Source organism: Nerophis lumbriciformis, linkage group LG04, assembly GCF_033978685.3.
Source record: "Nerophis lumbriciformis linkage group LG04, RoL_Nlum_v2.1, whole genome shotgun sequence".
NCBI lineage: Eukaryota > Metazoa > Chordata > Actinopteri > Syngnathiformes > Syngnathidae > Nerophis > Nerophis lumbriciformis.
The window spans coordinates 12,816,904-12,844,002 of record NC_084551.2 but is presented as its reverse complement, the minus strand read 5'-3'; the positions used below and the strand labels follow the sequence as shown (position 1 = coordinate 12,844,002).

At 40.6% G+C, this 27,099-nt stretch overlaps 1 protein-coding gene across 1 annotated transcript in view; it reads left to right on the top strand.

The window, feature by feature from the left end:
* Positions 1–27,099, top strand: part of zfpm2a (zinc finger protein, FOG family member 2a) — a 321,980-nt gene that overhangs the window by 66,260 nt on the left and 228,621 nt on the right. The window contains exon 3 of the mRNA XM_061949110.2: positions 5,253–5,354. Coding sequence (XP_061805094.2) covers positions 5,253–5,354 — 102 coding nt within the window. The remainder of the gene's footprint in view (positions 1–5,252; positions 5,355–27,099) is intronic.

Below are 27,099 nucleotides of genomic sequence, written 5' to 3'. Positions count from 1 at the left end.
TAGATGTAGATATAAACGGAATACAATGATTTGCAAATCATTTTCAACCCATAATCAGTTGAATATGCTACAAAGACAACATATTTGATGTTCAAACTGATACTTTTTTTTTTTGCAAATAATCCTTAACTTTAGAATTTGATGCCAGCAACACGTGACAAAGAAGTTGGAAAAGTGGCAATAAATACTGATAAAGTTGAGGAATGCTCATCAAACACTTATTTGGAACATCCCACAGGTGAACAGGCTAATTGGGAACAGGTGGGTGCCATGATTGGGTATAAAAGTAGATTACATGAAATACTCAGTCATTCACAAACAAGGAGGGGGCGAGGGTCACCACTTTGTAAACAAATGCGTGAGCAAATTGTTGAACAGTTTAAGAAAAACCTTTCTCAACCAGCTATTGCAAGGAATTTAGGGATTTCACCATCTACGGTCCGTAAAATCATCAAAGGGTTCAGAGAATCTGGAGAAATCACTGCACGTAAGCAGCTTAGCCCGTGACCTTCGATCCCTCAGGCTGTACTGCATCAACAAGCGACATCAGTGTGTAAAGGATATCACCACATGGGCTCAGGAACACTTCAGAAACCCACTGTCAGTAACTACAGTTGGTCGCTACATCTGTAAGTGCAAGTTAAAACTCTCCTATGCAAGGCGAAAACATCCAGAAACGCCGTTGGCTTCGCTGGGCCTGAGCTCATCTAAGATGGACTGATACAAAGTGGAAAAGTGTTCTGTGGTCTGACGAGTCCACATTTCAAATTGTTTTTGGAAACTGTGGACGTCGTGTCCTCCGGACCAAAGAGGAAAGAACCATCCGGATTGTTATAGGCGCAAAGTTGAAAAGCCAGCATCTCTGATGGTATGGGGGTGTATTAGTGCCCAAGACATGGGTAACTTACACATCTGTGAAGGCGCCATTAATGCTGAAAGGTACATACAGATTTTGGAGCAACATATGTTGCCATCCAAGCAACGTTACCATGGACGCCCCTGCTTATTTCAGCAAGACAATGCCAAGCCACGTGTTACATCAAAGTGGCTTCATTGTAAAAGAGTGTGGGTACTAGACTGGCCTGCCTGTAGTCCAGACCTGTCTCCCATTGAAAATGTGTGACGCATTATAAAGCCTAAAACACCACAACGGAGACCCCGGACTGTTGAACAACTTAAGCTGTACTCCAAACAAGAATGGGAAAGAATTCCACCTGAGAAGCTTAAAAAATGTGTCTCTTCGGTTTCCAAACGTTTACTGAGTGTTGTTAAAAGGAAAGGCCATATAACACAGTGGTGAACATGCCCTTTCCCAACTACTTTGGCACGTGTTGCAGCCATGAAATTCTAAGTTAATTATTATTTGAAAAAAAAAAAAAAAAGTTTATGAGTTTTAACATCAAATATCTTGTCTTTGTAGTGCATTCAATTGAATATGGGTTGAAAAGGATTTGCAAATCATTGTATTCCGTTTACATTTACATCTAACACAATTTCCCAACTCATATGGAAACGGGGTTTGTATAAAGGGAGGGGGAAACGTCTGCCCAAGTAGACACGAGCATAAACAAAACTGGGTCGTTTTGACCGCATGTGTTGGAAGTAGGACATATCTTAAGACTTCTCTCCAATAATACTTTTCTCTTTTTAACATCTCCTCAAGTAGGAGGACGACAGCAGACATCCTTTTGGCAATGTCTGCCTCCTTCTTTGAACTGAACCATGTCAAAAAATATAAACAAGCTTGAGTGTGTGCTTGATGCGCAGATTAACTTTGCTGACGATACGCAGTGTTGTCTTGTTGCGGTTCTCACTTGAAGTGTGATAACAAACACATATACATGTGGTGTTAAAGCGATGAGGGAATGACCTCACGCTCTTGTAAACATTTAAGCATATTTTAAGAGATGTAACAATCAGGGATGGGTATTAAATGTGGTACTTTAATAGGCACCGGCCGGTACTACCGGACATTGATTCACGTAAAATCAAACAGTGGCATATTTCGATGCCAAATTTATATTTTTGAACAAAGCAAGTATGCCTGACAGAAAACGCTTCGACGTAAAATAAGGCTCCACTTTTCCAAAATCTGCTAGCGTGATGCTAATTTACACTGGCTTTGCCATATATATGCTACAGATTAGCATTAACAATTTTGCATGGCAACACCCGAATGCAGCTAAGATAGGCTCCAGCACCACCCGTGACTTCAAAAAGGGACAAGCGTTAGAAAATGGATTGATGGATGGAATTTCACACTTTTTAAATATTGTAATAAAAACTACAACTACTATGTGTGTTACCAGCAAACAGCAAGTGTATATTAAGTACAATATTTGCAGTATAAAGACTTTGTAGGGCGCAGCGTAAGACTGGAAAGACATTGAGTTTTTTTGACAAATACTACTTCTTAACTAGGCAACGCACAGCTCATTTCTAAAAAAAAAAGTTACAAATGTGATTTTATTATCAAACAATTACCGTATTTTTCGGAGTATAAGTCGCACCGGAGTATAAGTCGCACCTGCCGAAAATGCATAATAAAGAAGGAAAAAAACATTATGCAACTTTTATAAACTATGAAAAAAACTGCTACTTATAGTCCGAAAAATACGGTAAAATGTTTTAACACACATAAAAGTACCCGTATTGATTCCCTGGTATTGGGAATTGATGCTGGATCGGTTTAAATGTAAAATATACCCATCCTTAGTAACATTTGCAGTATTACAGGTTTTTGTGTGTATGTGCATGTGCTCCCTCCATGTGCGTGTGTACCAGTCAGCGGTTTATGACAACTTTTATTTTATTTTATTATTTTAAGTATTTCTGAAAAATATAGGCAAAAAAATGTTAAAATATTTGTGTTCAGTTAAACCATGACTTGGTGTTCTTGTCATAATTTTTTTTTTTTTTTTTTTTTTTTTTTTTAACTTGAGCAATTTGCAAACCCCCTTTAAGAAGCTAGAATCATAGTCCATGTTTCTTCTGCCAAGGAAAGTTGGTGTGTGTGCGTTGTTAATGTCCATCCATCCATTTTCTACCACTTGTCCCTCGTGGGGGGAGCGGGGGGTACATAAGTTACACATAGAGCATGGGTTGAGATGTTTTTGTTTTTCCAACTGTGCGGCAATCCCTTCCAACTACCGTATTTTTCGGACTATAAGTCACAGTTTTTTTCATAGTTTGGCCAGGGGGTGCGACTTATACTCAGGAGCGACTTATGTGTGAAATTATTAACACATTACCGTAAAATATCAAATAATATTACGTAAGAGACTAGACGTATAAGATATCATGGGATTTAGCGAGTAGGAGTGACAGATTGTTTGGTAAACGTATAGCATGTTCTATATGTTATAGTTATTTGAATGACTCTTACCATAATATGTTACGTTAACATACCAGGCACGTTCTCAGTTGGTTATTTATGCCTCATATAACGTACACTTATTCAGCCTGTTGTTCACTATTCTTTATTTATTTTAAATTGCCTTTCAAATGTCTATTCTTGGTGTTGGCTTTTATCAAATAAATTTCCCCCAAAAATGCGACTTATACTCCAGTGCGACTTATATATGTTTTTTCCCTTATTTATTATGCATTTTCGGCCGGTGCGACTTATACTCCGGTGCGACTTATACTCCGAAAAATACGGTAATAGGTAATACATTTGTAGCCATTCAACTGGTGTCTTTTAATGACACCTTCAGCAGCTTCCGTTATGGTTTGGCTGCGACAACATGTTTACGTTGCTGCAACATCATTTGTTTAATTTTATCAAAAAGCAGAGAATGATAATAAAAGGCAGATTGTTTTTTTACTCGGTCACCTGCTTTCTGACAAGCTACTTGTACTTAAACACCATTCCACGTGATAGGCCTTCATCACTTGTCCAATGATATTGTAACATTTTCCATCCATCCATCCATCTTCTTCCGCTTATCCGAGGTCAGGTCGCGGGGGCAGCAGCTTAAGCAGGGAAGCCCAGACTTCCCTCTCCCCAGCCACTTCGTCCAGCTCCTCCCGGGGGAACCCGAGGCGTTCCCAGGCCAGCCGGGAGAGATAGTCTTCCCAGCGTGTCCTGGGTCTTCCCCGTGGCCTCCTACCGGTCGGACGTGCCCGAAACACCTTCCTAAGGAGGCGTTCGGGTGGCATCCTGACCAGATGCCCGAACCACCTCATCTGGCTCCTCTCGATGTGGAGGAGCAGCGGCTTTACTTTGAGCTCCCCCCGAATGACAGAGCTTCTCACCCTATCTCTAAGGGAGAGCCCCGCCACTCGGCGGAGGAAACTCATTTCGGCCGCTTGTACCCGTGATCTTGTCCTTTCGGTCATGACCCAAAGCTCATGACCATAGGTGAGGATGGGAACATAGATCGACCGGTAAATCGAGAGCTTTGCCTTCCGGCTCAGCTCCTTCTTCACCACAACGGATCGATACAGCGTCCGCATTACTGAAGACGCCGCACCGATCCGCCTGTCGATCTCACGATCCACTCTTCCCCCACTCGTGAACAAGACTCCGAGGTATATTGTAACATTTTATGTTTTAGTAATACCACAGGTAGGAATATATTGTCTATTACAATGATTTCATGATTTTATTATACTATTTATTGGGATTTAAGGCACATTTGACTTATTTAACAACTACCATCAACTACCTGATTTCAACTTTGAGTAGAAGCTGTGTTTACTGTAGTGAACTGAGCAGGCAAACACTTGTTACTTTCAGTAAGTGCGTTCAAGATTAATCACTAAGCTCTCCCATAACTGGCACTGTTGGACATTTGGAGATGGAGTGTCTTTAACAAGGACTTTAGGCACTTACATGCTGGAACGAGACACCCAAATATCCCTGAATCCAGAGACTTTAAGTCAGCCCAGCATCCTATAACACACATTCTTACTCCACAGTAGATCAAACGGTAATAAATAGCCACCTCTCCCCCGCACATTGCTTTCCTTCCTGTTCTCTGGTGCTTCCTCCTGTTCCTGCGAGTACTCATGGGAAATCCTTTTACATGTAAGTGTGCAGCTGGACCTGGTGAGCTCACTACTGATGTGCTAATAATGCCCAATGCATAAGACTGAACACACAGTCATGTGAGGAATTAGGAAGGTGTCGCATCACTACTGCCATATGATTATGATACATACGATTTTTGTCACTGTACAATTTCTGACAAACATACACAAGATTAGTTGTGTTGTGTCTGATTTTGTTGCACTTTTGTGGCTTGCAGGGGAGGAGGACGGCAATCGAGAAACAGGAGACCCAGAGGTGGACGGCCAGGCTGAGAAGACAAGGCATGCTGCAGTGGGGCTGGACGAATGGGATGGTCCAAGTAAGCAAGAAAAATATTATCTTAGATAAAGCCTTTAATAGGCCAAAGTTATTAAATCACATACAATGCACGTCACACTAAGTATACAATTAATGAATAGCACACTTGTCATAAGTTTATGTTATTTAGACAGTATTTAGTTAAAACATATACAATGGTACCTTTTTGTTATCGACCCGTTCCAAAAATGTTAGACAAAATGTAAAATCAAATGAAAATCGAAGCCCATGAGAAAGAATGTAAATCCAATCAACGCCCACAAATAACACAAAACACTTTTTAAAGAGAATAATTATAGTTTTACATGTAGAAACCGATGCAACATACATATAAATGACAAATAAATCGGTAAGTTAAGAATTAACACCACTTTTTTAAGACTTGTTTGTAAAGCTGGTGATGAGCAGACCACACCTTCATACTTTACTAGCAGAACTTTCTTTAATTCAATAGTGTTTCTCACCTTCTTTATCAAAGTGCTGGCATGCACAACTGGGGACGGCGTGGCGAAGTTGGTAGAGTGGCCGTGCCAGCAATCGGAGGGTTGCTGGTTACTGGGGTTCAATCCCCACCTTCTACCATCCTAGTCACGTCCGTTGTGTCCTTGGGCAAGACACTTCACCCTTGCTCCTGATGGCTGCTGGTTAGCGCCTTGCATGGCAGCTCCCGCCATCAGTGTGTGAATGTGTGTGTGAATGGGTGAATGTGGAAATACTGTCAAAGCGCTTTGAGTACCTTGAAGGTAGAAAAGCGCTATACAAGTATAACCCATTTATCATTATTTATAACTTACTTTGGCCCCATTGTAGCTTATTCTTCCCACCAACACATGGGGATCTTAGTTGCTGTGTGATTCTCTCCATAGCAGAGCGGCTCCGTTTAACAACAGTAGTGACGTCGTCGACAAGTTTTCACTGTGAAATTTTGCGTGAGACAATTGGTATGTGGGATAATTTCAACAACAAACAAGTAATATATCCTACTCAGTGGCCTAGTGGTTAGAGTGTCCGCCCTGAGATCGGTAGGTTGTGAGTTCAAACCCCGGCCGAGTCATACCAAAGACTATAAAAATGGGACCCATTACCTCCCTGCTTGGCACTCAGCATCAAGGGTTGGAATTGGGGGTTAAATCACCAAAAATGATTCCCGGGCGCGGCACCGCTGCTGCCCACTGCTCCCCTCACCTCCCAGGGGGGTGAACAAGGAGATGGGTCAAATGCAGAGGACAAATTTCACCACACCTAGTGTTTGTGTGACAATCATTGGTACTTTAACTTTAACTTTAATATCCAACTGGAGAAGGAGAAAAGGGGTGGACTTGCCTACGTTTGTCTTTTTTTTTCTTGTTTATTTGTGTGATTTTAACATGGTCAGGTAAGCGATCATTAAACACGGGACGTTTCATTCTAAAAACCAACCGGATTTGTTTAGTTTTGTGTCCTGCTTCCTGTCCCGCTCTAACCTAATTGTGCGAAATTGCTACGATTTTGCTGAGGCATCCGATAAAAAGTCGTGCGTATTTGCTGCTCAGAGCTCTGTAGCGTCGCAGCTAGGATGCAGTAGACCTGGTGGAAGTTGACACATTAACTAGAGTGAAAACGTACAGTAAAAGCTTTCAGCTGCAATGCAAGCTCACTCTACAGAATGTAGGGGTAAGTTAATGGTCAACGTGTGGGTTTGTCATTGCAACAACCTGCATATAATCCCCACCTGTCTTTAGTGGTCACTTTTGCTGTTTTCCTTGATTGGTCACTATGGATAGGTTTGTGTAGTTTGTTACGTGCGATGTTTAGCCTTCGAGTAACCGAGACAGTATTGGAAAACTGGGACAAAATGTTGGCCACGATTTTTGCCGAAAACCCAGGTACCATTCACAATACTTTTCTTCAAAAGCAACATTGTTCTCTTTTTAAAGGGAAACATTATCACCAGACCTATGTAAGCGTCAATATATACCTTGATGTTGCAGAAAAAAGACCATATATTTTTTTTAACCGATTTCCGAACTCGGTTAAAAAAAAAAAAAAATTAAAAAAAAAAAATTAAAAAATAAAAATAAAAAAAATAAAATTTTTTTTACCGATTTCCGAACTCTGCGATGAGGTGGCGACTTGTCCAGGGTGTACCCCGCCTTCTGCCCGATTGTAGCTGAGATAGGCTCCAGCGCCCCCCGCGACCCCAAAAGGGAATAAGCGGTAGAAAATGGATGGATGGATGGATTTCCGAACTCTAAATGGGTGAATTAAACGCCTTTCTAATATTCGCTCTCGGAGCGATGACGTCATGACGTCACATCGGGAAGCAATCCGCCATTTTCTCAAACACCGAGTCAAATCAGCTCTGTTATTTTCCGTTTTTTCGACTGTTTTCCGTACCTTGGAGACATCATGCCTCGTCGGTGTGTTGTCGGAGGGTGTAACAACACGAACAGGGACGGATTCAAGTTGCACCAGTGGCCCAAAGATGCGAAAGTGGCAAGAAATTGGACGTTTGTTCTGCACACTTTACCGACGAAAGCTATGCTACGACAGAGATGGCAAGAATGTGTGGATATCCTGCGACACTCAAAGCAGATGCATTTCCAACTGGACTGGACAGATCAGCTTTCAGGAAAAGAGAGCGGATGAGGGTATGTCTACAGAATATATTAATTGATGAAAACTGGGGTGTCTGCACTCTCATATTTCATATGCTGTAAACCTAGTTCATAGTTGTTAGTTTCCTTTAATGCCAAACAAACACATACCAATCGTTGGTTAGAAGGCGATCGCCGAATTCGTCCTCGCTTTCTCCCGTGTCGCTGGCTGTCGTGTCGTTTTCGTCGGTTTCGCTTGCATACGGTTCAAACCGATATGGCTCAATAACTTCAGTTTCTTCTTCAATTTCGTTTTCGCTACCTGCCTCCACACTACAACCATCCGTTTCAATACATGCGTAATCTGTTGAATCGATTAAGCCAATGAAATCCGAGTCTGAATCCGAGCTAATGTCGCTATATCTTGCTGTTCTATGCGCCATGTTTGTTTGAATTGGCATCACTGTGTGACGTCACAGGAAAATGGACGGGTGTATATAACGATGGTTAAAATCAGGCACTTTGAAGCTTTTTTTAGGGATATTGCGTGATGGGTAAAATTGTGAAAAAAACTTCGAAAAGTAAAATAAGCCACTGGGAACTGATTTTTAATGGTTTTAACCCTTCTGAAATTGTGATAATGTTCCCCTTTAAGATTCCAAAAAGGAAGAACTGATGTCTAACTGCTGTTAAGTCGTCTTTTCCATTCTACTAAAGGTGACTAACGGATTGATAATACATTGAACACGATAGTTGCATGACAATTACGCCTCAGCAAGCACACTGCTGAACACTCAAAACATGATTCCATTTAATGTATAAAATGACCTCAAGAATTTATTGCAGGTATAAGCGATTGTGAAACGAGAGAGAAGGGAAAAAAAGAGTGAGAGAGAAAAAAGTGGATTTGGGCAAGTTGTGCTTGCTAGCTCAAAGCCCCCCGGGGTGTGTATTTTATACTGACAGTGAATCAGTGTTATCGCACCTATCAGATAATGCATTTATCATTAAATTTCACATTTGCATTTAAATCTGGGGAAGGAAATGAGCATTGCTGGCTAAAGATAAGAGTGCTAGGATGACAGTAATAAACCATCACTGTGATCAGTCAGGAGACAGGGCTGAGGGGGTCAGCTCAGAACTATGGGGGCCATGACAAAAAGAAGGCATCACATGCGGAGAAAAGACAGTACGGGCCCGAGAAATGCTGAGCTTAAAAATATGACTTTTAAAAGGAGGAGTGGATATAGCACGGTCAGATGTAGGACTGTAATTTTTGCGTCTATTTAACCATCGGAATGAAATTTACAGGCTCAGAAAGACAGTGCTGGACTGGCAGACACTCGTCTCTTGCATACACTGCACTTAATTGAACTGGTGAAGAGGTGATGTGAGACAGGTTGCCCATTTCATGTTTTACTGAAGCACAGCCTGAGTGGTTCTGAGCTATCAAGCAGCATTCTTCCACACACTGTCCTAATCTCGGCGGTTTTACATCCTAAAAAAATGGCCACATCGGGGCTCTGGCTACATCTTGAGACCAAGGCTTTAAAAGAAAATCTTGTTTGAAATCAACATGTTTCCATACATATGTTTCTCAGTATACCGTATGCCACCATAATACTGAGTAAACCTCTCTTTCCTCTGTTTTTTCATTAGGCTGCACAGAGTAGGCAGAAATTAATCTTGCAGCATAATAATGCCATTCACTCTGCCATCAGGGCTGCCATGAAAGGTCATTTCCCTTTTTAATTTTTCCCATTGTGTTGCAAAAGTCAGATGGGCATGTTATAATTTGAATAAAGAGGCGAATCAGACAATCAGATAGGGCCATTTGAAAAGACATGACTTCCTGTTCAGAGCGATTAAAAGCAAATTTATTTAGTTTGCGAATGTCTAGCCTTTAATCTCTTTGTAAATGTTCAGATAGTTCCACATTCAAAAAGTTCTTTGTTATTCTTTGGCTTAAGTTGAAGCAGGTGTGATTATGATCACCCGCAGATAATTTTTAATCATGCCACGTGTGCATCTGAATAGGATGTGTAATGGCCGTTCCATAAAAAGAGAGACAAGCCTTTTAATGAGGTGGGTTAACTCGGAACATGCCCACCTGCTTTGGTGATTCTATTGAAACACCTCAGTACACTTTCCCTTTTGCTGAGTAACAACAAAAGCCTTTACAACCCACATCCTGTAATTGAACATTTCTTCTTTTTTTACTCGCTGCATTTCATCTCCACTTTGCACATATCAAGTGGCTGTCCGTGATTGGTCCTTGTTCTCTGATTGTCTCGTCGTCTGCATCAGCAGAGTAGCATGCACGATGACTCAATATTAATCTGATAGCTGTCTCTGTTGTTCAGAGTGCCGAGTCTCTGATGTGGAACACCCAGCAAGCTCCCTTTCTCTCCCCTTGTCTTTACAAGTATGTCCTTAAGCAAATCTGCACGCTGATCTTCCGTCTCATGTTCATTTCTCGTCATGGCACTTTTGCAATCAGCCGTTGATTTGGAAAGATAGCGTGTCATGCTATTCTTTCCATTTTCATGGACTGGCGGTGATAGGAATCTGACTCGGTCTCCCTCATTTCCCTCAACTTGCTCTCCTTCAGGCTAATTGGAAATGGCATGTTTTAACTAGCGAACTTTGCTAATGAACTTGTTACCAGCCTTATCAAAGTGCTTGAGCATGTAAACCACACCCACGTTACAATGGCATGGGGATCCATGGTTTATTAACAGCGCAGTAGTTCGGAGTAATTTATACTGATACTGTATGTCTGCCGTTAAATTAGCACTTGCTCTCACTGTATTATAACCCTAAAGACTGAATTCATATTCCAGGCTAAGTAGCTAAAGCATTGTTTGAAACTGTCAGTGACCTCAGTCAATACATCCATGGCAAAGATGCTAACACATCTAAGGGTACACGGTGTTGCCGGGCTGTTGACTTAAAGGGGAACATTATCACAATTTCAGAAGGGTTAAAACCATTAAAAATCAGTTCCCAGTGGCTTATTTTAATTTTCAAAGTTTTTTTCAAAATTTTACCCATCACGCAATATCCCTAAAAAAAGCTTCAAAGTGCCTGATTTTAACCATCGTTATATACACCCGTCCATTTTCCTGTGACGTCACATAGTGATGCCGATACAAACAAACATGGCGGATAGAACAGCAAGTTTATAGCGACATTAGCTCGGATTCAGACTCGGATTTCCGCGGCTTAAGCGATTCAACAGATTACGCATGTATTGAAACGGATGGTTGTAGTGTGGAGGCAGGTAGCGAAAACGAAATTGAAGAAGAAACTGAAGCTATTGAGCCATATCGGTTTGAACCGTATGCAAGCGAAAACGACACGACAGCCAGCGACACGAGAGAAAGCGAGGACGAATTTGGCGATCGCCTTCTAACCAACGATTAGTATGTGTTTGTTTGGCATTAAAGTAAACTAACAACTATGAACTAGGTTTACAGCATATGAAATACATTTGGCAACAACATGCAGTTTGAGAGTGCAGACAGCGCAGTTTTCATCAATTAATATATTCTGTAGACATACCCTCATCCGCTCTCTTTTCCTGGGGGTCTGGTGGCAGATTTCTTTTACTTAATCGTTGGAAATGCATCTGCTTTGAGTGTCGCAGGATATCCACACATTCTTGCTATCTTTGTCGTACCATAGCTTTCGTCGGTAAAGTGTGCGGAACAAACGTCCAATTTCTTGCCACTTTTGCATCTTTGGGTCACTGGTGCAACTTGAATCCGTCCCTGTTCGTGTTGTTGCACCCTCTGACAACACACCGACGAGGCATGATGTCTCCAAGGTACGGAAAACAGTCGAAAAAAACGGAAAATAACAGAGCTGATTTGACTCGGTGTTTGTAATGTGTTTGAGAAAATGGCGCATTGCTTCCCGATGTGACGTCATGACGTCATCGCTCCGAGAGCGAATAATAGAAAGGCGTTTAATTCGCCAAAATTCACCCATTTAGAGTTCAGAAATCGGTTAAAAAAATATATGGTCTTTATTCTGCAACATTAAAGTATATATTGACGCTTACATAGGTCTGGTGATAATGTTCCCCTTTAAAGCTAGACCATAAACATGGTACCTAGTTGGTGAGGTTGGACAGGCAGGATCTTCAAAAAGAGCAGTAGGAGGGAGTGGCGGAGCACTTTTTCTGAGCAACAGTCTGGAAGTAGGCAGGGCATTCATAGTAATGTAAGCATCAAGTAACTGCAAACAGAGCTTTGTTGAAAGGTGGCACTCAAAAATTCAACAATTCAACAGAGAGCCATAAAAACAACTGGTTAAATATCACCAGTGGATTCAATCGATCGCAACTGGACTCTTCATTTTCAAAGACAAACTGAACGGTCTAGTTTCTTAGTCAAATTGAACAGTTCAGTTTCTAAGACAAGGTGAACAGCCCAGTTGCCATCAATTGAATTGCCTGAGAATACATTGACCTGGATGAATGAGAACACCCATAGATAACAAAAACTAATACTTATTCAAGTCACAAAAGATAAATATAAATTCCAGTGATTAATATGACTGAATAGTTTGACTCTTGCATTAAAAGTCCCTTTGAAAAAAGAACATGTCTTACTATAAAGCTATGACATCTTGACACCATGCAGAAGATGCACCAGGCGCAAAATCTGACAGAAAAGAAGATCAGAAGTAATGTGCCCACCTTGTCAACAAATCCTTTCTTTTGGTCGTCCCTGGCGGCCAGCATGGACCACCTTGCTCAGCTCCTGCTGCCAGTTGACCATTGGCCAGGGGTCAGCCAATGAAATCTACTGAACGGTCTTGCATACACACTCATGCTCCAAAATAGAAATCCATTGTCATCCACCCCCTTCCTTCCCCTTTCAAGACATCAAACATGAAAATGTAGCTTTACATAGATGTAAAAAAAAAAAAAGTAATTTGTGACTCCATCAGTAAACCTCCTTCCCCCAGTTTTACCTCGACCCTTCACAAAAACATTTGAGGTTTAATGCACATATGTCATACTAAGAAAACAAGAGGACCAGATGGTCACAGTACTTTGGCAGGTGGTTCAACAAATGTTTGCGGTTGCCCGTGCAGCTATTTATGTCATGGTGAAACAAAGACAAGCAACTATTTGCTAAACGACAGTGAAACAAAGTGATCGTAGTATAAAGCTCATGTGCATGAATCAGACAGTAAAATTAACTTCAAAGTCCCTCAGTTCATGGAGAGAAACCATGTTTTTGTGCGCGACACGATTTTATGGGACAAACGGTAGAAAATGGATGGATGGAATATTGACAATGATTCTATATAAGACTACATAATCATATTTTTTTTGTGCTGTGTTTTTCTATAGTGCTAGTCATATTTTTGTGTAACTTTTGCAACTCTATAACTATACCCCATATGCCCATTTTTGAATATAATATACCCCAGCCTTAGTGTGTGCTACCTTATGTTGACATTTTGCTTTTTACCCCTATTACAAAAGCTTTTTCTAGCTGTCAGTAAACACTAAAACCAAGAGTAGAGCGGCAACTGTATAGAATCTGTCAAGTTGCTGCTGAATGAATTGTTGCATACTGTCAAGTGTTGTCAAACTAGGCTCCAAAGTCATTCAAATAATATTGATGTCTGAAATAATACTACTTGCAGTGACCTGAGTGTATTGGTCAAAACATGCTGTTTACGTTGTAGTATTGATTTAACAGGTTATTATTTGAATATGCTGCAGCTGTTCATAGAAATACAACCACTGGTGATTTTGTATGTTTGCCGCCTTACAAAACGCAATCTTTTTGTAAGTTGATTTCAACAGGTGGAGAAACCCTTGTTATAAAGACGTTTTCTTGTAGGTCACCAGGTTTGTCTGCATCCTACAAGGGCCAGTCCTCTTTACTTTATCTCTCTAAATCCTGACGGTTTTGAGGCGGTCGGTTGATAAGTTTTTGTTTCAGATATTGTGTGGGAATCAGGTCCAGACACTGGCTATGCCACTTCTGGATCTTAAAAGGATTCTTCTTGAGCCAGTTGTTTGTGGCCTTTGCCGTATGTTTTAGAACATCTTCATGCTGGGAGACCGATCTAGAGATTCTATGGTACATGGCCCCATTTGTCAGCTAGTCAATGTGAAAAGGTCTTCCATAGCAGAGAAATAACTCTGTGCTTGACAGTGGGGATGATGTTTCATGGGTCATACTCATTAATTCTCTAATTCCAAATGCAGTGAATTCATTTGATCGTCTGACTCACATTTTCCGAAGCCTTGTCTGAGTCATTGAGATAATCATTTGAAAACTTCAGACTGGCCTGCACGTGTGACTTCTTGAGCAGGAAGAACCTTGCCCACATTGCAGGATCTCCATACATTATGGCAAAGTTGTTTTGAGATCGTTACCAAGCTCCTTCTGGGCACTTTTGGGCTGACCCCGCACATTTGTCAAAATGGTCCTTGTAATTATTAGCTCTATGCAAGATCTTGCATAAAGATCTAAAGCAAAGGCTTTGGATCTTGGTTTTCTCCCATTTTTAAATAATTGAACCAACAGTTGTCTCTATCTTACCAAGCTTATTGCTAAAGGCACAGAACTAATTGACAATGATTAGAGCTGTCTTTGACTAAGGATTTTCATAGTCAATCAATCAATCAATGTTTATTTATATAGCCCTAAATCACAAGTGTCTCAAAGGGCTGCACAAGCCACAACGACATCCTCGGTACAGAGCCCACATAAGGGCAAGGAAAAACTCACCCCAGTGGGACGTCGATGTGAATGACTGTGAGAAACCTTGGAGAGGACCGCATATGTGGGTAACCCCCCCCCCCCCCCTCTAGGGGAGACCGAATGCAATGGATGTCGAGTGGGTCTGACATAATATTGTGAGAATCCAGTCCATAGTGGATCCAACATAATAGTAAGAGTCCAGTCCATAGTGGGGCCAGCAGGACACCATCCCGAGCGGAGACGAGTCAGCAGCGTAGAGATGTTCCCAACCGATGCACAGGCGAGAGGTCCACCCCGGGTCCCGACTCTGGACAGCCAGCACTTCATCCATGGCCACCGGACCTGTGCCCCCCCCCTCCACAAGGGAGAGGGGAGCAGAGGAGAAAAGAAAAGAAACGGCAGATCAACTGGTCTAAAAGGGGGGTCTATTTAAAGGCTAGAGTATACAAATGAGTTTTAAGATGGGACTTAAATGCTTCTACTGAGGTAGCATCTCTAATTGTTACCGGGAGGGCATTCCAGAGTACTGGAGCCCGAATAGAAAACGCTCTATAGCCCGCAGACTTTTTTTGGGCTCTGGGAATCACTAATAAGGGACGGCGTGGCGCAGTGGAAGAATGGCCGTGCGCGACCCGAGGGTCCCTGGTTCAATCCCCACCTAGTACCAACCTCGTCATGTCCGTTGTGTCCTGAGCAAGACACTTCACCCTTGCTCCTGATGGGTGCTGGTTAGCGCCTTGCATGGCAGCTCCCTCCATCAGTGTGTGAATGTGTGTGTGAATGGGTAAATGTGGAAGTAGTGTCAAAGCGCTTTGAGTACCTTGAAGGTAGAAAAGCGCTATACAAGTACAACCCATTTATCATTTATTTATTTAATAAGCCGGAGTTCTTTGAATCAAATCTGATTTGTTAGACTTTGAAAATAACTTTTTATACGCTAGTTTGTTACATGTATGCTAGCAAGAGCGCAGCTAATAGGGATCCCCACAAATACAAATATCTCATTTGCAAGTTGTTACATCACAGAAAGCGTAAAACGAGACAAAATACACAACACGCTCAAATAAACGAACACGCCAGATATTTGATAGTTTACTGAGGTTGTTCGATCAGCCCTGCAGGGGTGAAGCTTTGGCTCTGGCGGAGCGCCGATAAAATGATCAAATTTGACTATCTAGACCAAGGTATTCAACTGGCGGCCCATGAGCCAAATTCAACCTTGGAGAGACTCCAGTCTGCGAATTTAGTTCAAAACTTAGGAGCAGGCCCGGCCCTAACCAATCTGGCGCCCTAGGCAAGATTTTAGGTGGCGCCCCCCCACATCGGCAGTGAAGTGTATATACTCACAAGAAACCGAATAGCTTTGTCTTTGACCTTTTTTTTTTTACTTACAACTATACCTAATATATAAAGGTGTGGACAAGTGACTATTACCTGCAGGGCAAACATTAGCTAACCAGAAGGCAATAACAATGTAAACAAAAAACACCTGCTTAAAAGATCTAATACAAATGTCCCTGAGGAATGTAAGGTGAGTACTGTAATTACCTAACGTTACATTATTATTTTCCATAACAATTTAGCCCCCTCCACAATATTAACCCGACGTTAAAACAGAACTAGCTATTTATTGATTAGCAATTGCCGAATCATGTAACATTAGCTTAATGCTAAAAAGCCAGGTTACTATCACATTCTGTAACAGACAAATAATTTCATGTAGGCTAACATTACCTACCTGCTAACTCTGTCTTTTCTCGTTTCTACTCCTCTTCTTTTCTCTTTTTTCTTCCCTGGGCACCTGACCGTTTTGGCCGTTTTGACATCTTGTGTTGATTTTTTGATGTGGTGACGTCCAAAAAGAGTCATGATACGGGAAGGGAGGGGGCGCACCGTGCGGGGGGGGGGGGGGGGGGGGGGCTAATGTTGTAACAAATAATATTTCTATTAAATAAGCTTTACTTTGCATTTTAATTAACGTGGGATTATTTTTTGTATTTAGAAATAATAATACCAACTTTTTTTTTCTTTTTTTTTTTTCTCCAACATTTGTGGCACTGGCGTGGCGCCCCCTGATGGACGGCGCCCTTAGCATTTGCCTATACGGCCTATGCCACGGGCCGGCCCTGCTTAGGAGGGACTAAACTTTTTGCAGCAGATTTTTTAAAACACTGGAGTGCTGTCATATATATATTTTGCAGTTGGTCCTTGAAAACAGCAGTGTTTTTTTTTTTTTTTACAAAAAGGCATAACTCTGCGTAATTCTGACAAAATAGAACATATATAAAATCGGAAAAATAATAGACAAAAAATGAAATGTCCACTACACAGGATCAAAATAAGAATAACAGTGAACTCTGATTAGTGCCCGGGAACAGGTGAGCGTCCCGAACACTAATCAGAGGCAGGTGAAAATAATCTGCCGTAATGGCAAATAAACAACAAAACAGGGGCGCTGAAACAGAACTTAAACAACAAGTGAATCAAAACGTAAACAAACTATGATCCGGGCAACGGATCCTCACACTTTAACTATCATTTTAGCCAAAGTAAGCCAGCTAAACTTTGTCTACATTAATTCAAGTACGTTTTAAAGCTGCGTCAATTTGCAATGCCGAAAACAAAAGGCACTTTTAATAAACGCAAACACACACAAGCACAGAGAGAGAGACGGACAGGCATAATGTGGAGGTATCTTAAGATTAAACATACAATCTATCACAGTGGTTCTCAAATGGGGGTACGCGTACCCCTGGGGGTACTTGAAGGTTTGCCAAGGGGTACGTGAGATTTTTTTTTTAATATTATAAAAATAGCAACAATTCAAAAATCCTTTATAAATATATTTATTGAATAATACTTCAACAAAATATGAACGTAAGTTCATAAACTGAACATCAAATCAAGTAGGCTATTCCATTCATTACCATAAACCCAGAGTTTCCCCCATGCCATGATGGTTTGACCCTCACTAAAATGTCTGTCAAAAAGAACTGTGAAAAGAAATGCAACAATGCAATATTCAGTGTTGACAGCTCGATTTTTTTGTGGACATGTTCCATAAATATTGATGTTAAAGATTTATTTTTTTGTGAAGAAATAAGTTCATGAATCCAGATGGATCGATTACAATCCCCAAAGAGGGCACTTTAAGTTGATGATTACTTCTATGTGTAGAAATCTTTATTTATAATTGAATCACTTGTTTATTTTTCAACAAGTTTTTAGTTATTTGTATATATCTTTTTTTCCCAAATAGTTCAAGAAAGACCACTACAAATGAGCAATATTTGGCACTGTTATACAATTTAATAAATCAGAAACTGATGACATAGTGCTGTATTTTACTTCTTTATCTTTTTTTTTCAACCAAAAATACTTTGCTCTGATTAGAGGGTACTTGAATTAAAAAAATGTTCACAGGGGGTACATCACTGAAAAAAGGTTGAGAACCACTGATCTATTAGATAGCCAAAATTTTAAGAATCAATCAAATATAGAATTCTACACATTGAGTCAATTTGCAACGCCGTCAAAAAAGGTACTTTAACAAAGGTGAACCGCGCGTGAACACACACACACACACACACACACACACACACACACACACACACACACACACACACACACACACACACACACACACAGAGAGAGAGAGACAGGCACCAATGCAAAGGTATCATAAGATTAAACATACAATCTAATAAAATAATCAAAGCTGCAATTCTACACATTGAGTCTATCAGAGTGCTAAAACTGTCATTAGTTAATCAACAGTCAATAAACCAGTGTGCAGCTTTTTAATCATCACAAAATGCTTTTCTTTTTCAGGAAGTTAGATTTTGTGTTTTGTTTGTTTTCATTCCTGCCATTTTAACTGTTTTAAAAAAAAATACATTTATTTAGTACGTTGCATTTCCTTTCTTTTAAATGGACAACATTTTAATTGTTGTAACATCTGAATGAGCAGCACAGTTACAGTATAAATACATGTTTATATTTATCTTTGTTGTTTGTAAGCACATGCCTAAAATAATTTAAGGTGCATTTAGAAATCGATGGAAAAATTAGAGCCATTAAATATGTGTACGCTTTATTATCTGATTAGTGGACTAATCGTTAAGATAATCGTTGACTCATGGACTGTCAAAATAAGCGTTAGTTGCAGCCCTAATTTGAATTTACAAAATTTAAAGTGAACCAACAGTAGTGATTTCAATGTGAACCTACTGTAGCAACTTTGTCACAATACAGTACGCGGTGAAAAACATGACAAGCATAATGCACTGAAAGTCCTGTCAGGTCGCTCTTTGCAAACAAGACACTTTCCAACATGGAACTCAACTCTTTTCTAAAGTCAGGGTGCAGTCAAGGGAGGGAGGGAGGCGCCAAACTGAGGGGAGAGAGACAAATGGAGCACCCAGATGCAGATTAGGCTGCAGAAGATGAGGGTGTAAAAGGGATTTAATGGTAGGATGGATTAGAGAAATCCTTGTAACAATGTTAAATAATTATGGTTCCAGCCGAGATCAAAGCGCCATTGATTGAACCCCTCAAGCCTTCAGCACACGGAGTCTTAGAAAGCAAAGATTGGTAAACTAGTGCACAGACCACTCTGGCTGCTCCACTTAAATTGGATTGGAAATATTAGGATACAGATGAATCCTTCAGGAGGCTTTCGCAAAGCTTTTGTCACCGGAAATGTAGCTTGGGAACGGTATGAAAGGTTTGATAGTGTACTGTCTCGACAGAATCATAAGACGAGGGTGTCGCAGCTGTCTCGACAGACACCTAAGCTTTTTAAGTAGACTTATAGACACACTTGACTGTTATATCAGCAAACTGGAAACTTTCTCCGCACGACGCCACCTCCCCACCCCACTATACTTCAGCGCCACCGTCGTCTTGTAATCAAGAAATTTGGACGTGCATCACAGCAGTTTTGTCTGGGAAGAGGAAGGTTTTATCTTGCACCCAAAGGGGTTTATTCAAACATCTTTTGACAAGTCTCACAAAACATGAATGACACAGATTACTGATGCTGATAATGAAAGTCCATCATCAGTTTCTCTATGAAGCCCAGCGCCTTGCGAGATTTAAAACGAGTTCCCATTTGTTGTAGACTGTGTCACCTGTATGAGAGAGAAACTACACTTTTGCAGCCACCACACACGTTCAAAATGTGTGGTTATAATGATGAAATATGCAACAAGAGATTAGACAAATCACTGTACTTCTGTGCTGCATCGCCATGATGCAAATGGAGCCACTGATCCGCTATACTAAGAGGCTTTATGAAGGAACTTCATGGTTGTTAGTTATATAATCTAAAATAGGGCAAAACTGTAATCAATGTTCTTATCATCTGAGTAAGATGTCACCACATTCAGTTCTCGTTTTGTACGACTGTGTGGGATGTGGCACAGTCAGAATGCCTTAAATAAGAAAATGTAATCTCTCACTGCATATCAACTGAATTTATGTCCACAATTACAATGCCATCTGTTTTAATTGTGGTTTCATACAAGCAAGTCGGAAGAATTCAAAGAGAAATTGGGAGTTGTCGCTAAATATGGAGCTGACTTAAAAACACAGCCGGTGGTGCAATTTGTGCCCCCGGGGCCAGTCACCCATTGCGTCTTTCTTTAGCTCTTTGAATGTGTTTGTTCTGCAATGCATACCCTTGCAGGCACTATGGCTGCCCACATTTTTCTAAGAGGTATCATTGTAATTGGTTGAATATTTGAAGTGTGTATTTTGTATTAACACGGAGACATTCAGGTAAGCTGTGCTAGGTGGAATATTATTGAGTAAACTCCGGATTGCCCAACTGAAAATTACTTGCTTGTGGAAATTAACATTTCTTTGGGGTGTATATGAGTGGATTTCCTTTGGGTGTATATGTGCATATGAGGGGATGTGTTATTTTTAATGCATTCAGTTGCATATATTTTTGTGGAAAAATTAAATTCTTGATCCTAGCAGTTCAGGTACTTTCATAAAGTATGTTAGCAAAATTACCTTACTTTTATTCAGATTAGGGATGGGTTACTTTCCCATTTGAACATTTGCTGCCCTTTTTTTGTGATTTTTGCGGCCTAAAATGCTTGAATCCGCAGTAGCTTTTTGAGAAAGTTGCGGCAAATGTATTGATGTTTGGAGACTTTTTTTTTTAATATGATTAAATCAATTTGTTGTTATGGATTTGTTATCAATGGTTTAGGTGTTTCTTGTAACTTTAATCTAAAAAATCACAGGTTGTCAACAAAAACTGGAAAACAAATTGATGTTTTACTTGTTTGATACCACACGGACTTAAAAGTATATATGCTGGATGGCAATAAAAGCACATACTAGGAGCTCATTGTCAATGGACTGTGCTGTTTTGATTAATTAAAAACTAATGACAGTAATAATTGATTAACATTTTAGAAATAAACAACACCAAAGGCTTCTTTATTGTCTGCTTTGTCATCCACAAGTTGCAGAAATGTTCAGTTTTCCACTTGAAAAGTCAATTTTAAAGGGGAACATTATCACAATTTTAGAATTGTTAAAACCATTAAAAATCAGTTCCCAGTGGCTTATTATATTTTTCGAAGTTTTTTTCAAAATTTTACCCATCACGCACTATCCCTAAAAAAAGCTTCAAAGTGCCTGATTTTAAACACCCGTCCATTTTCCTGTGACGTCACATAGTGAAGCCAACACAAACAAACATGGCGGAAAGAACAGCAAGCTATAGCGACATTAGCTCGGATTCAGACTCGGATTTCAGCGGCTTAAGCGATTCAACAGATTACGAATGTATTGAAACGGATGGTTGTAGTGTGGAGGCAGGTAGCGAAAACGAAATTGAAGAAGAAACTGAAGCTATTGAGCCATATCGGTTTGAACCGTATGCAAGCGAAACCGACGAAAACGACACGACAGCCAGCGACACGGGAGAAAGCGAGGACGAATTCGGCGATCGCCTTCTAACCAACGATTGGTGTGTGTTTGTTTGGCATTAAAGGAAACTAACAACTATGAACTAGGTTTACAGCATATGAAATACATTTGGCAACAACATGCACTTTGAGAGTGCAGACAGCCCAATTTTCATCAATTAATATATTCTGTAGACATACCCTCATCCGCTCTCTTTTCCTGAAAGCTGATCTTTCCAGTTTAAGGGACGGTGTGAACCAAGACATCCAGGGGGTTTAGCTCGCTCGTCTGCGGGAACAAACTGCCGCCATTGCTTGCCGTGCTAGCGAGGTCCTTTGTCCCGGAATTGCTCACACACTCCGGCAGATTCAATGGGGTCTGGCGGCAGATTTCTTTGACTTTGCTTTGAGTGTCGCAGGATATCCACACATTCTTGCCATCTCTGTCGTAGCATAGCTTTCGTCGGTAAAGTGTGCGGAACAAACGTCCAATTTCGTGCCACTTTCGCATCTTTGGGCCACTGGTGCAACTTGAATCCGTCCCTGTTCGTGTTGTTACACCCTCTGACAACACACCGACGAGGCATGATGTCTCCAAGGTACGGAAAACAGTCGAAAAAACGGAAAATAACAGAGCTGTTTTGACCCGGTGTTTGAGAAAATGGCGGATTGCTTCCTGATGCGACATCACAACGTGACGTCATCGCTCCAAGAGCGAATATTAGAAAGGCGTTTAATTCGCCAAAATTCACCCATTTAGAGTTCGGAAATCGGTTAAAAAAATATATGGTCTTTTTTCTGCAACATCAAGGTATATATTGACGCTTACATAGGTCTGGTGATAATGTTCCCCTTTAAACATTCATTCATGTTCAAACGCATTTACCCCTGCTTCTTAATAGCATTTGTTAACAGTTGAACGTGATCTATTGGGCAATTTTTTGAGGAAACTAAAAGACGAGACATCATCATCACACGTCAACATTTCCGTCCTGTAAATGCTGCTTCTTTTCTAGGTCAGCTTTGCAAATAAAAAAAAGTTTTTTATTTGTCCTTACCCTGGATAAATACATATTGTTGTATTTAGATATACAAACAAAATGTTCCCCGTTTTTTTTAAATCAAAAAACTAACGAGAGTCAAATTCACATATTCAATGACCATTACATTTCAAGTCAAAAGTATCGGTATCAGTATTGACAATACTAATCTTGTATTTACTTGATATTGGATCAATACCAAAATTACCAGTATCGCCCACCCCTGGTTGCCAGTCAATCGCAGGGAAATGTAATCCCACACACGGATAAATATCTCAACTACTATTTCACACACATGCTTCGAAATGTCTATTGACTTATTAGTGTTTTAATATTTTTTGCTGTGAAAGCCTCTCATTGCCGATGCACAGCAAAACGTTGTGGTCATCCCTCCTTTTTTATTTTGTAGAAGGATGAAACGGGCAGAGTCAGCTTGTCAAGTGAATTAAAATTAAACATAACTATGCATGATAAGGATAATACAAAATTCATAAAAATGGCATGTTCCCCCATGATTGCACTGGTGTTGCGATATTCAATTATACAGTTTTTATTGGCGCATTAATCATCTTTTCAACAAACAAGCTGGTGTTAATTAAAGCAAAACATGGATAAATACGTGTTGCCGGATCATCACTCCGTTTATCACCACGCACAGACCCTGAGTTAAGTAAATTCAGCCTGTGAGAGGAATTTCATTGGTCCTTTCTGTGTGTGCGGTTAACCACTTGTTATTGTTCATTTTTAAGACGGTTGAATGAAAGTGTTTTAAAAACCCTTTATCACAATCCTTATGTAAGACAAGCACACATATGTTTTTTCTTGTTTTTATGCATTCTAACTAGTAAATAAATGCCATCAAAAGTCCACTTACAATGGAACCTATCGGAGTCACTCTTTCTGCCTATAAAGCGCTTAAAAACATCCAAACACTTCTGTCATTGTTTTATATACATGCGGTAAGTATATATGTAATGTAGTCACACATTCATACCACCATGTAATATTTACAGATTTTGCTTATTTTAAGCGTCACAACGTTCGCTTTTTCCTTCGATAACATCACTGGTTACTACTCACTGCAGACATCATGAGAGCCAACAAACATATTTTAACATCACTTACTGTACAATTTCTGCTCTCGCTGGAATGCCGACTGTTAGGATGTTGATATTTCCGACTCGTAATTCACGCAAAGAAAAAAGTGGGGTGGAATGGAGCGTCTTTTTAGGTCGTCTCACTATTCCGGGTGTGAATTGCCCTATAATATTACTATCCAGGTGAGAGGCAGGCTTTATATTCTAGAATACACTTTCACGAGCTCCGAGGCGAGAAAGCAGCTAACTGGGTCATGATGTCAATACAACAACATAAGGTGGTTACCTCTCTCTGATCAATGCACCGCTAAATCTAGGTCCTTAACGTTAGCGCTTATAATAACAAAATTTCTAATGCTGAATATCCAGGTCACAAAATGAAATGGAGTATTTCTGGTGCTTTTTGGATGGTTATTTATTGTGCTAATGGAAATAGGCGCAATGACTATGGCGTCACATTAGTGCCAAAAATCCAAGCGCATAAAAACTGTTATCGCGCGCTGATTCTCCACTTCGTGCGCGCGCGACACCCTTTTGCGCGCGTGTGGTGCCTTTTTGCGCGCGCGCGGTGCCTTTCTGCGCGCGCGCCGTCTCGGTCTGTGCGCTGTCATGTTTCGTTTTGGCACTTTGGGGGCGGGTATGATTAGACGGCCCCTTCTTTCTGATTGGTCAGGCGAAAAATGCTCAAAGCCAATCAGAAGTATAGCAGGGCGGGTCATCGTCAATATGTATCAAGATTTACGGAGGAAGAAGTGGATAAAAAAATGTCGCGTGCTGATGAAGGTTATTTCATACCACATAAACACAATACAGGGTAATACAAAATGTGACCCAAATAAATAATAAGACAACAAACACCATAATCACATCTTTCAGCCAGAACTGGTCCACCAGCAATAACATCCAACCATAACATTATTTTATATTTTCACTTCTTCTTGAACATTTGTTTTCTAATTTATGGAATTTCTTTTGATTCAGCCATAAAATTAATGAAATAATCTTTGAATTTTGTTTTTAAAATGTTAAAAATAGCCTTTTAATAATGTATTCTGAAACAGTTTAAAATAATCAGAGAACTGACTAACACTGATCCTACACAACTATGTTGCACAATTAAGTCATTTTTTTTAAAGCGAAAGAGGTAATTTCAATAGGTACAGCATCCTATGTCATATCTACATGTAATAAGATTTGTAACAACGCAAAACCGTTTGTAAATTGGTCGAAAATCGAGCAAGTTATGGTAATTTAATTAGTACATGTACCATTGACATCAATGTAATGATTGAGGCTAGCTGTCCGAGGTAAGATGGCTACAACGTTGCTACGCTGGAGAATCATTGGTCATATGAAAAATGCTCAGAGCCAATCAGAAAGGAGGGGCCGTCTAAGCATACCCGCCCCCAAAGTGCCAAAAAGAAACATGACAGCGCGAGGAGAGATGCCAGGAGTACACAGAGAGTGCACAGACCGAGACGGCGCGCGCGCAGAAAGGCACCGCGCGCACGCAAAAAGGCACCAAGCGCGTGCAAAAGGGTGTCGCGCGCGCGCACGAAGTGGAGAATCAGCGCGCGATAACAGTTTTTATGCGCTTGGATTTTTGGCACTAATGTGACGCCATCAATGACGTCATGGCTCCCATTGTCTCCATTGTAAAATTATTTTTATTTACGTTTATTTATGAGTTGTAGTGCATTAAAAAAAAAGATATGCGTTCTTGTCTGTCATAAGAATTGTGAATTATAGGCAACATTACAAAAAAAGTGCAGCACCCCTTTAAACTATTTATTTTTCTGTAGATCTCAAATTTTTATAATTTGAAAATGAATAGTCCAATTCAGACGGAAGTTGTGTGGATTTAGATTTGAGTGTGTAATGGGGGCCAGTGGAGCCATATGACGTCTTTGTACACACAGCGCATATCTTTCTTTTCACGCGGTCTCTTTTAGTGGCTTTTTTTCTGTTGCCTCTGTGCCTTGCTCATTGATGGAAGGGGATGGAGATTATTCAGGATCCAGGCTTCTCTAATCATAGCTCCCTTCCTGTACTGTCATTCAGCACAAGTGAGGAAACGTCTTGGTGACGAGAGCAGTCAGACAACCATGCAAGTATTTAAGTTCTGGCAATAGAAGAAAAAAAAAACATCTCAAGGCATCTGTAAAAGCATGTCGCTTGTCCATGTCGCACACTGTGAAGCAACTTTATCAGCTCAAGCAGTTCCCCCACTCGGTGAACGGGAGGGCCGGCTGCCTCTTAACTTAAACATTAGATCTTTGTGGTTTGAAGCACTTGGCTGCTCTTCGCCCACTGTGTAGCAGAAAGGCAAATACTGTTGCCCATCACAAAAATCTCTGTTTATGGATAACTTGTGTTCTGCTGCGTTAGCTTGAATCCAAATGCACTCAAACAGACTGTTGCTCTGGACCGACCCACACCTCCCAATTTGCCCTTTCAAAGAAAAGAAAAAAAAGACGTGACGCAAAAGAGGAGAAGAAAAAGGAAGTGAATGGGGAAGAGATGGAGATGGAGGAATTGAAGAAAGGGTGAAGAGAAGGGAGGGGTGAGAAAAGTCAAAAAACGCCACATAACAATGCCAGAAAAAAAATCAGAACATTTTCCACCGAAAGATGGGCCATTTCCAAATCCTTGTGCCCTATCAGACAAATTAAAGTAAATCAAGCATGAAATGAAGCAGAAGAGCCCGGAGATAAGGCTCCTTTAAGTCGTTTACAGATTAGGACAGAGAGAGAGAGGTGCATCTGGTCTCTGGCAGTGAAGGAGGCTAGTTTCTCATTTCACAATAGCAGCCTGTGTATAGGATTACTCTCCCCTGTCACCGACATGAGGAGCAGTGAGGGAAAAGATGTCCACAAAATGTGTCTAAATATGTCCCCACGGAAAGGTTTCGGAGCAGAAACCTGTCAGTGTTGGCCTGATGTGACGTCTGATAAGTAAACATGTTGGGAGTTTGACCCTGTGTAACATCATCGACTTGTTCATTGTTTGCAGCCTCTTCACCTTTTCTTCTTCTCAAGGGGCTTCAATGCCGGGTGGCTTAAAATTCAAATGAATCACGGATTGGCTAAGCGGTGTCATGTGATTGTACGGCTGTCAACTCCTTTGAGCATGTGAGGCACACCTCAGATCAAATTTGAGGGAGGCGCAAAGATTGCTTAAACGATAGCCAGAAACATGATTAGATTTTAGATGACGAATGTCTCTCTGAAATCGAGGAATTCTTAATTTTTGCATCATTCTTTATTTCATGTTTTATATAAACAGATCAATCAATCAATCAATCAATGTTTATTTATATAGCCCTAAATCACAAGTGTCTCAAAGGGCTGCACAAGCCACAACGACA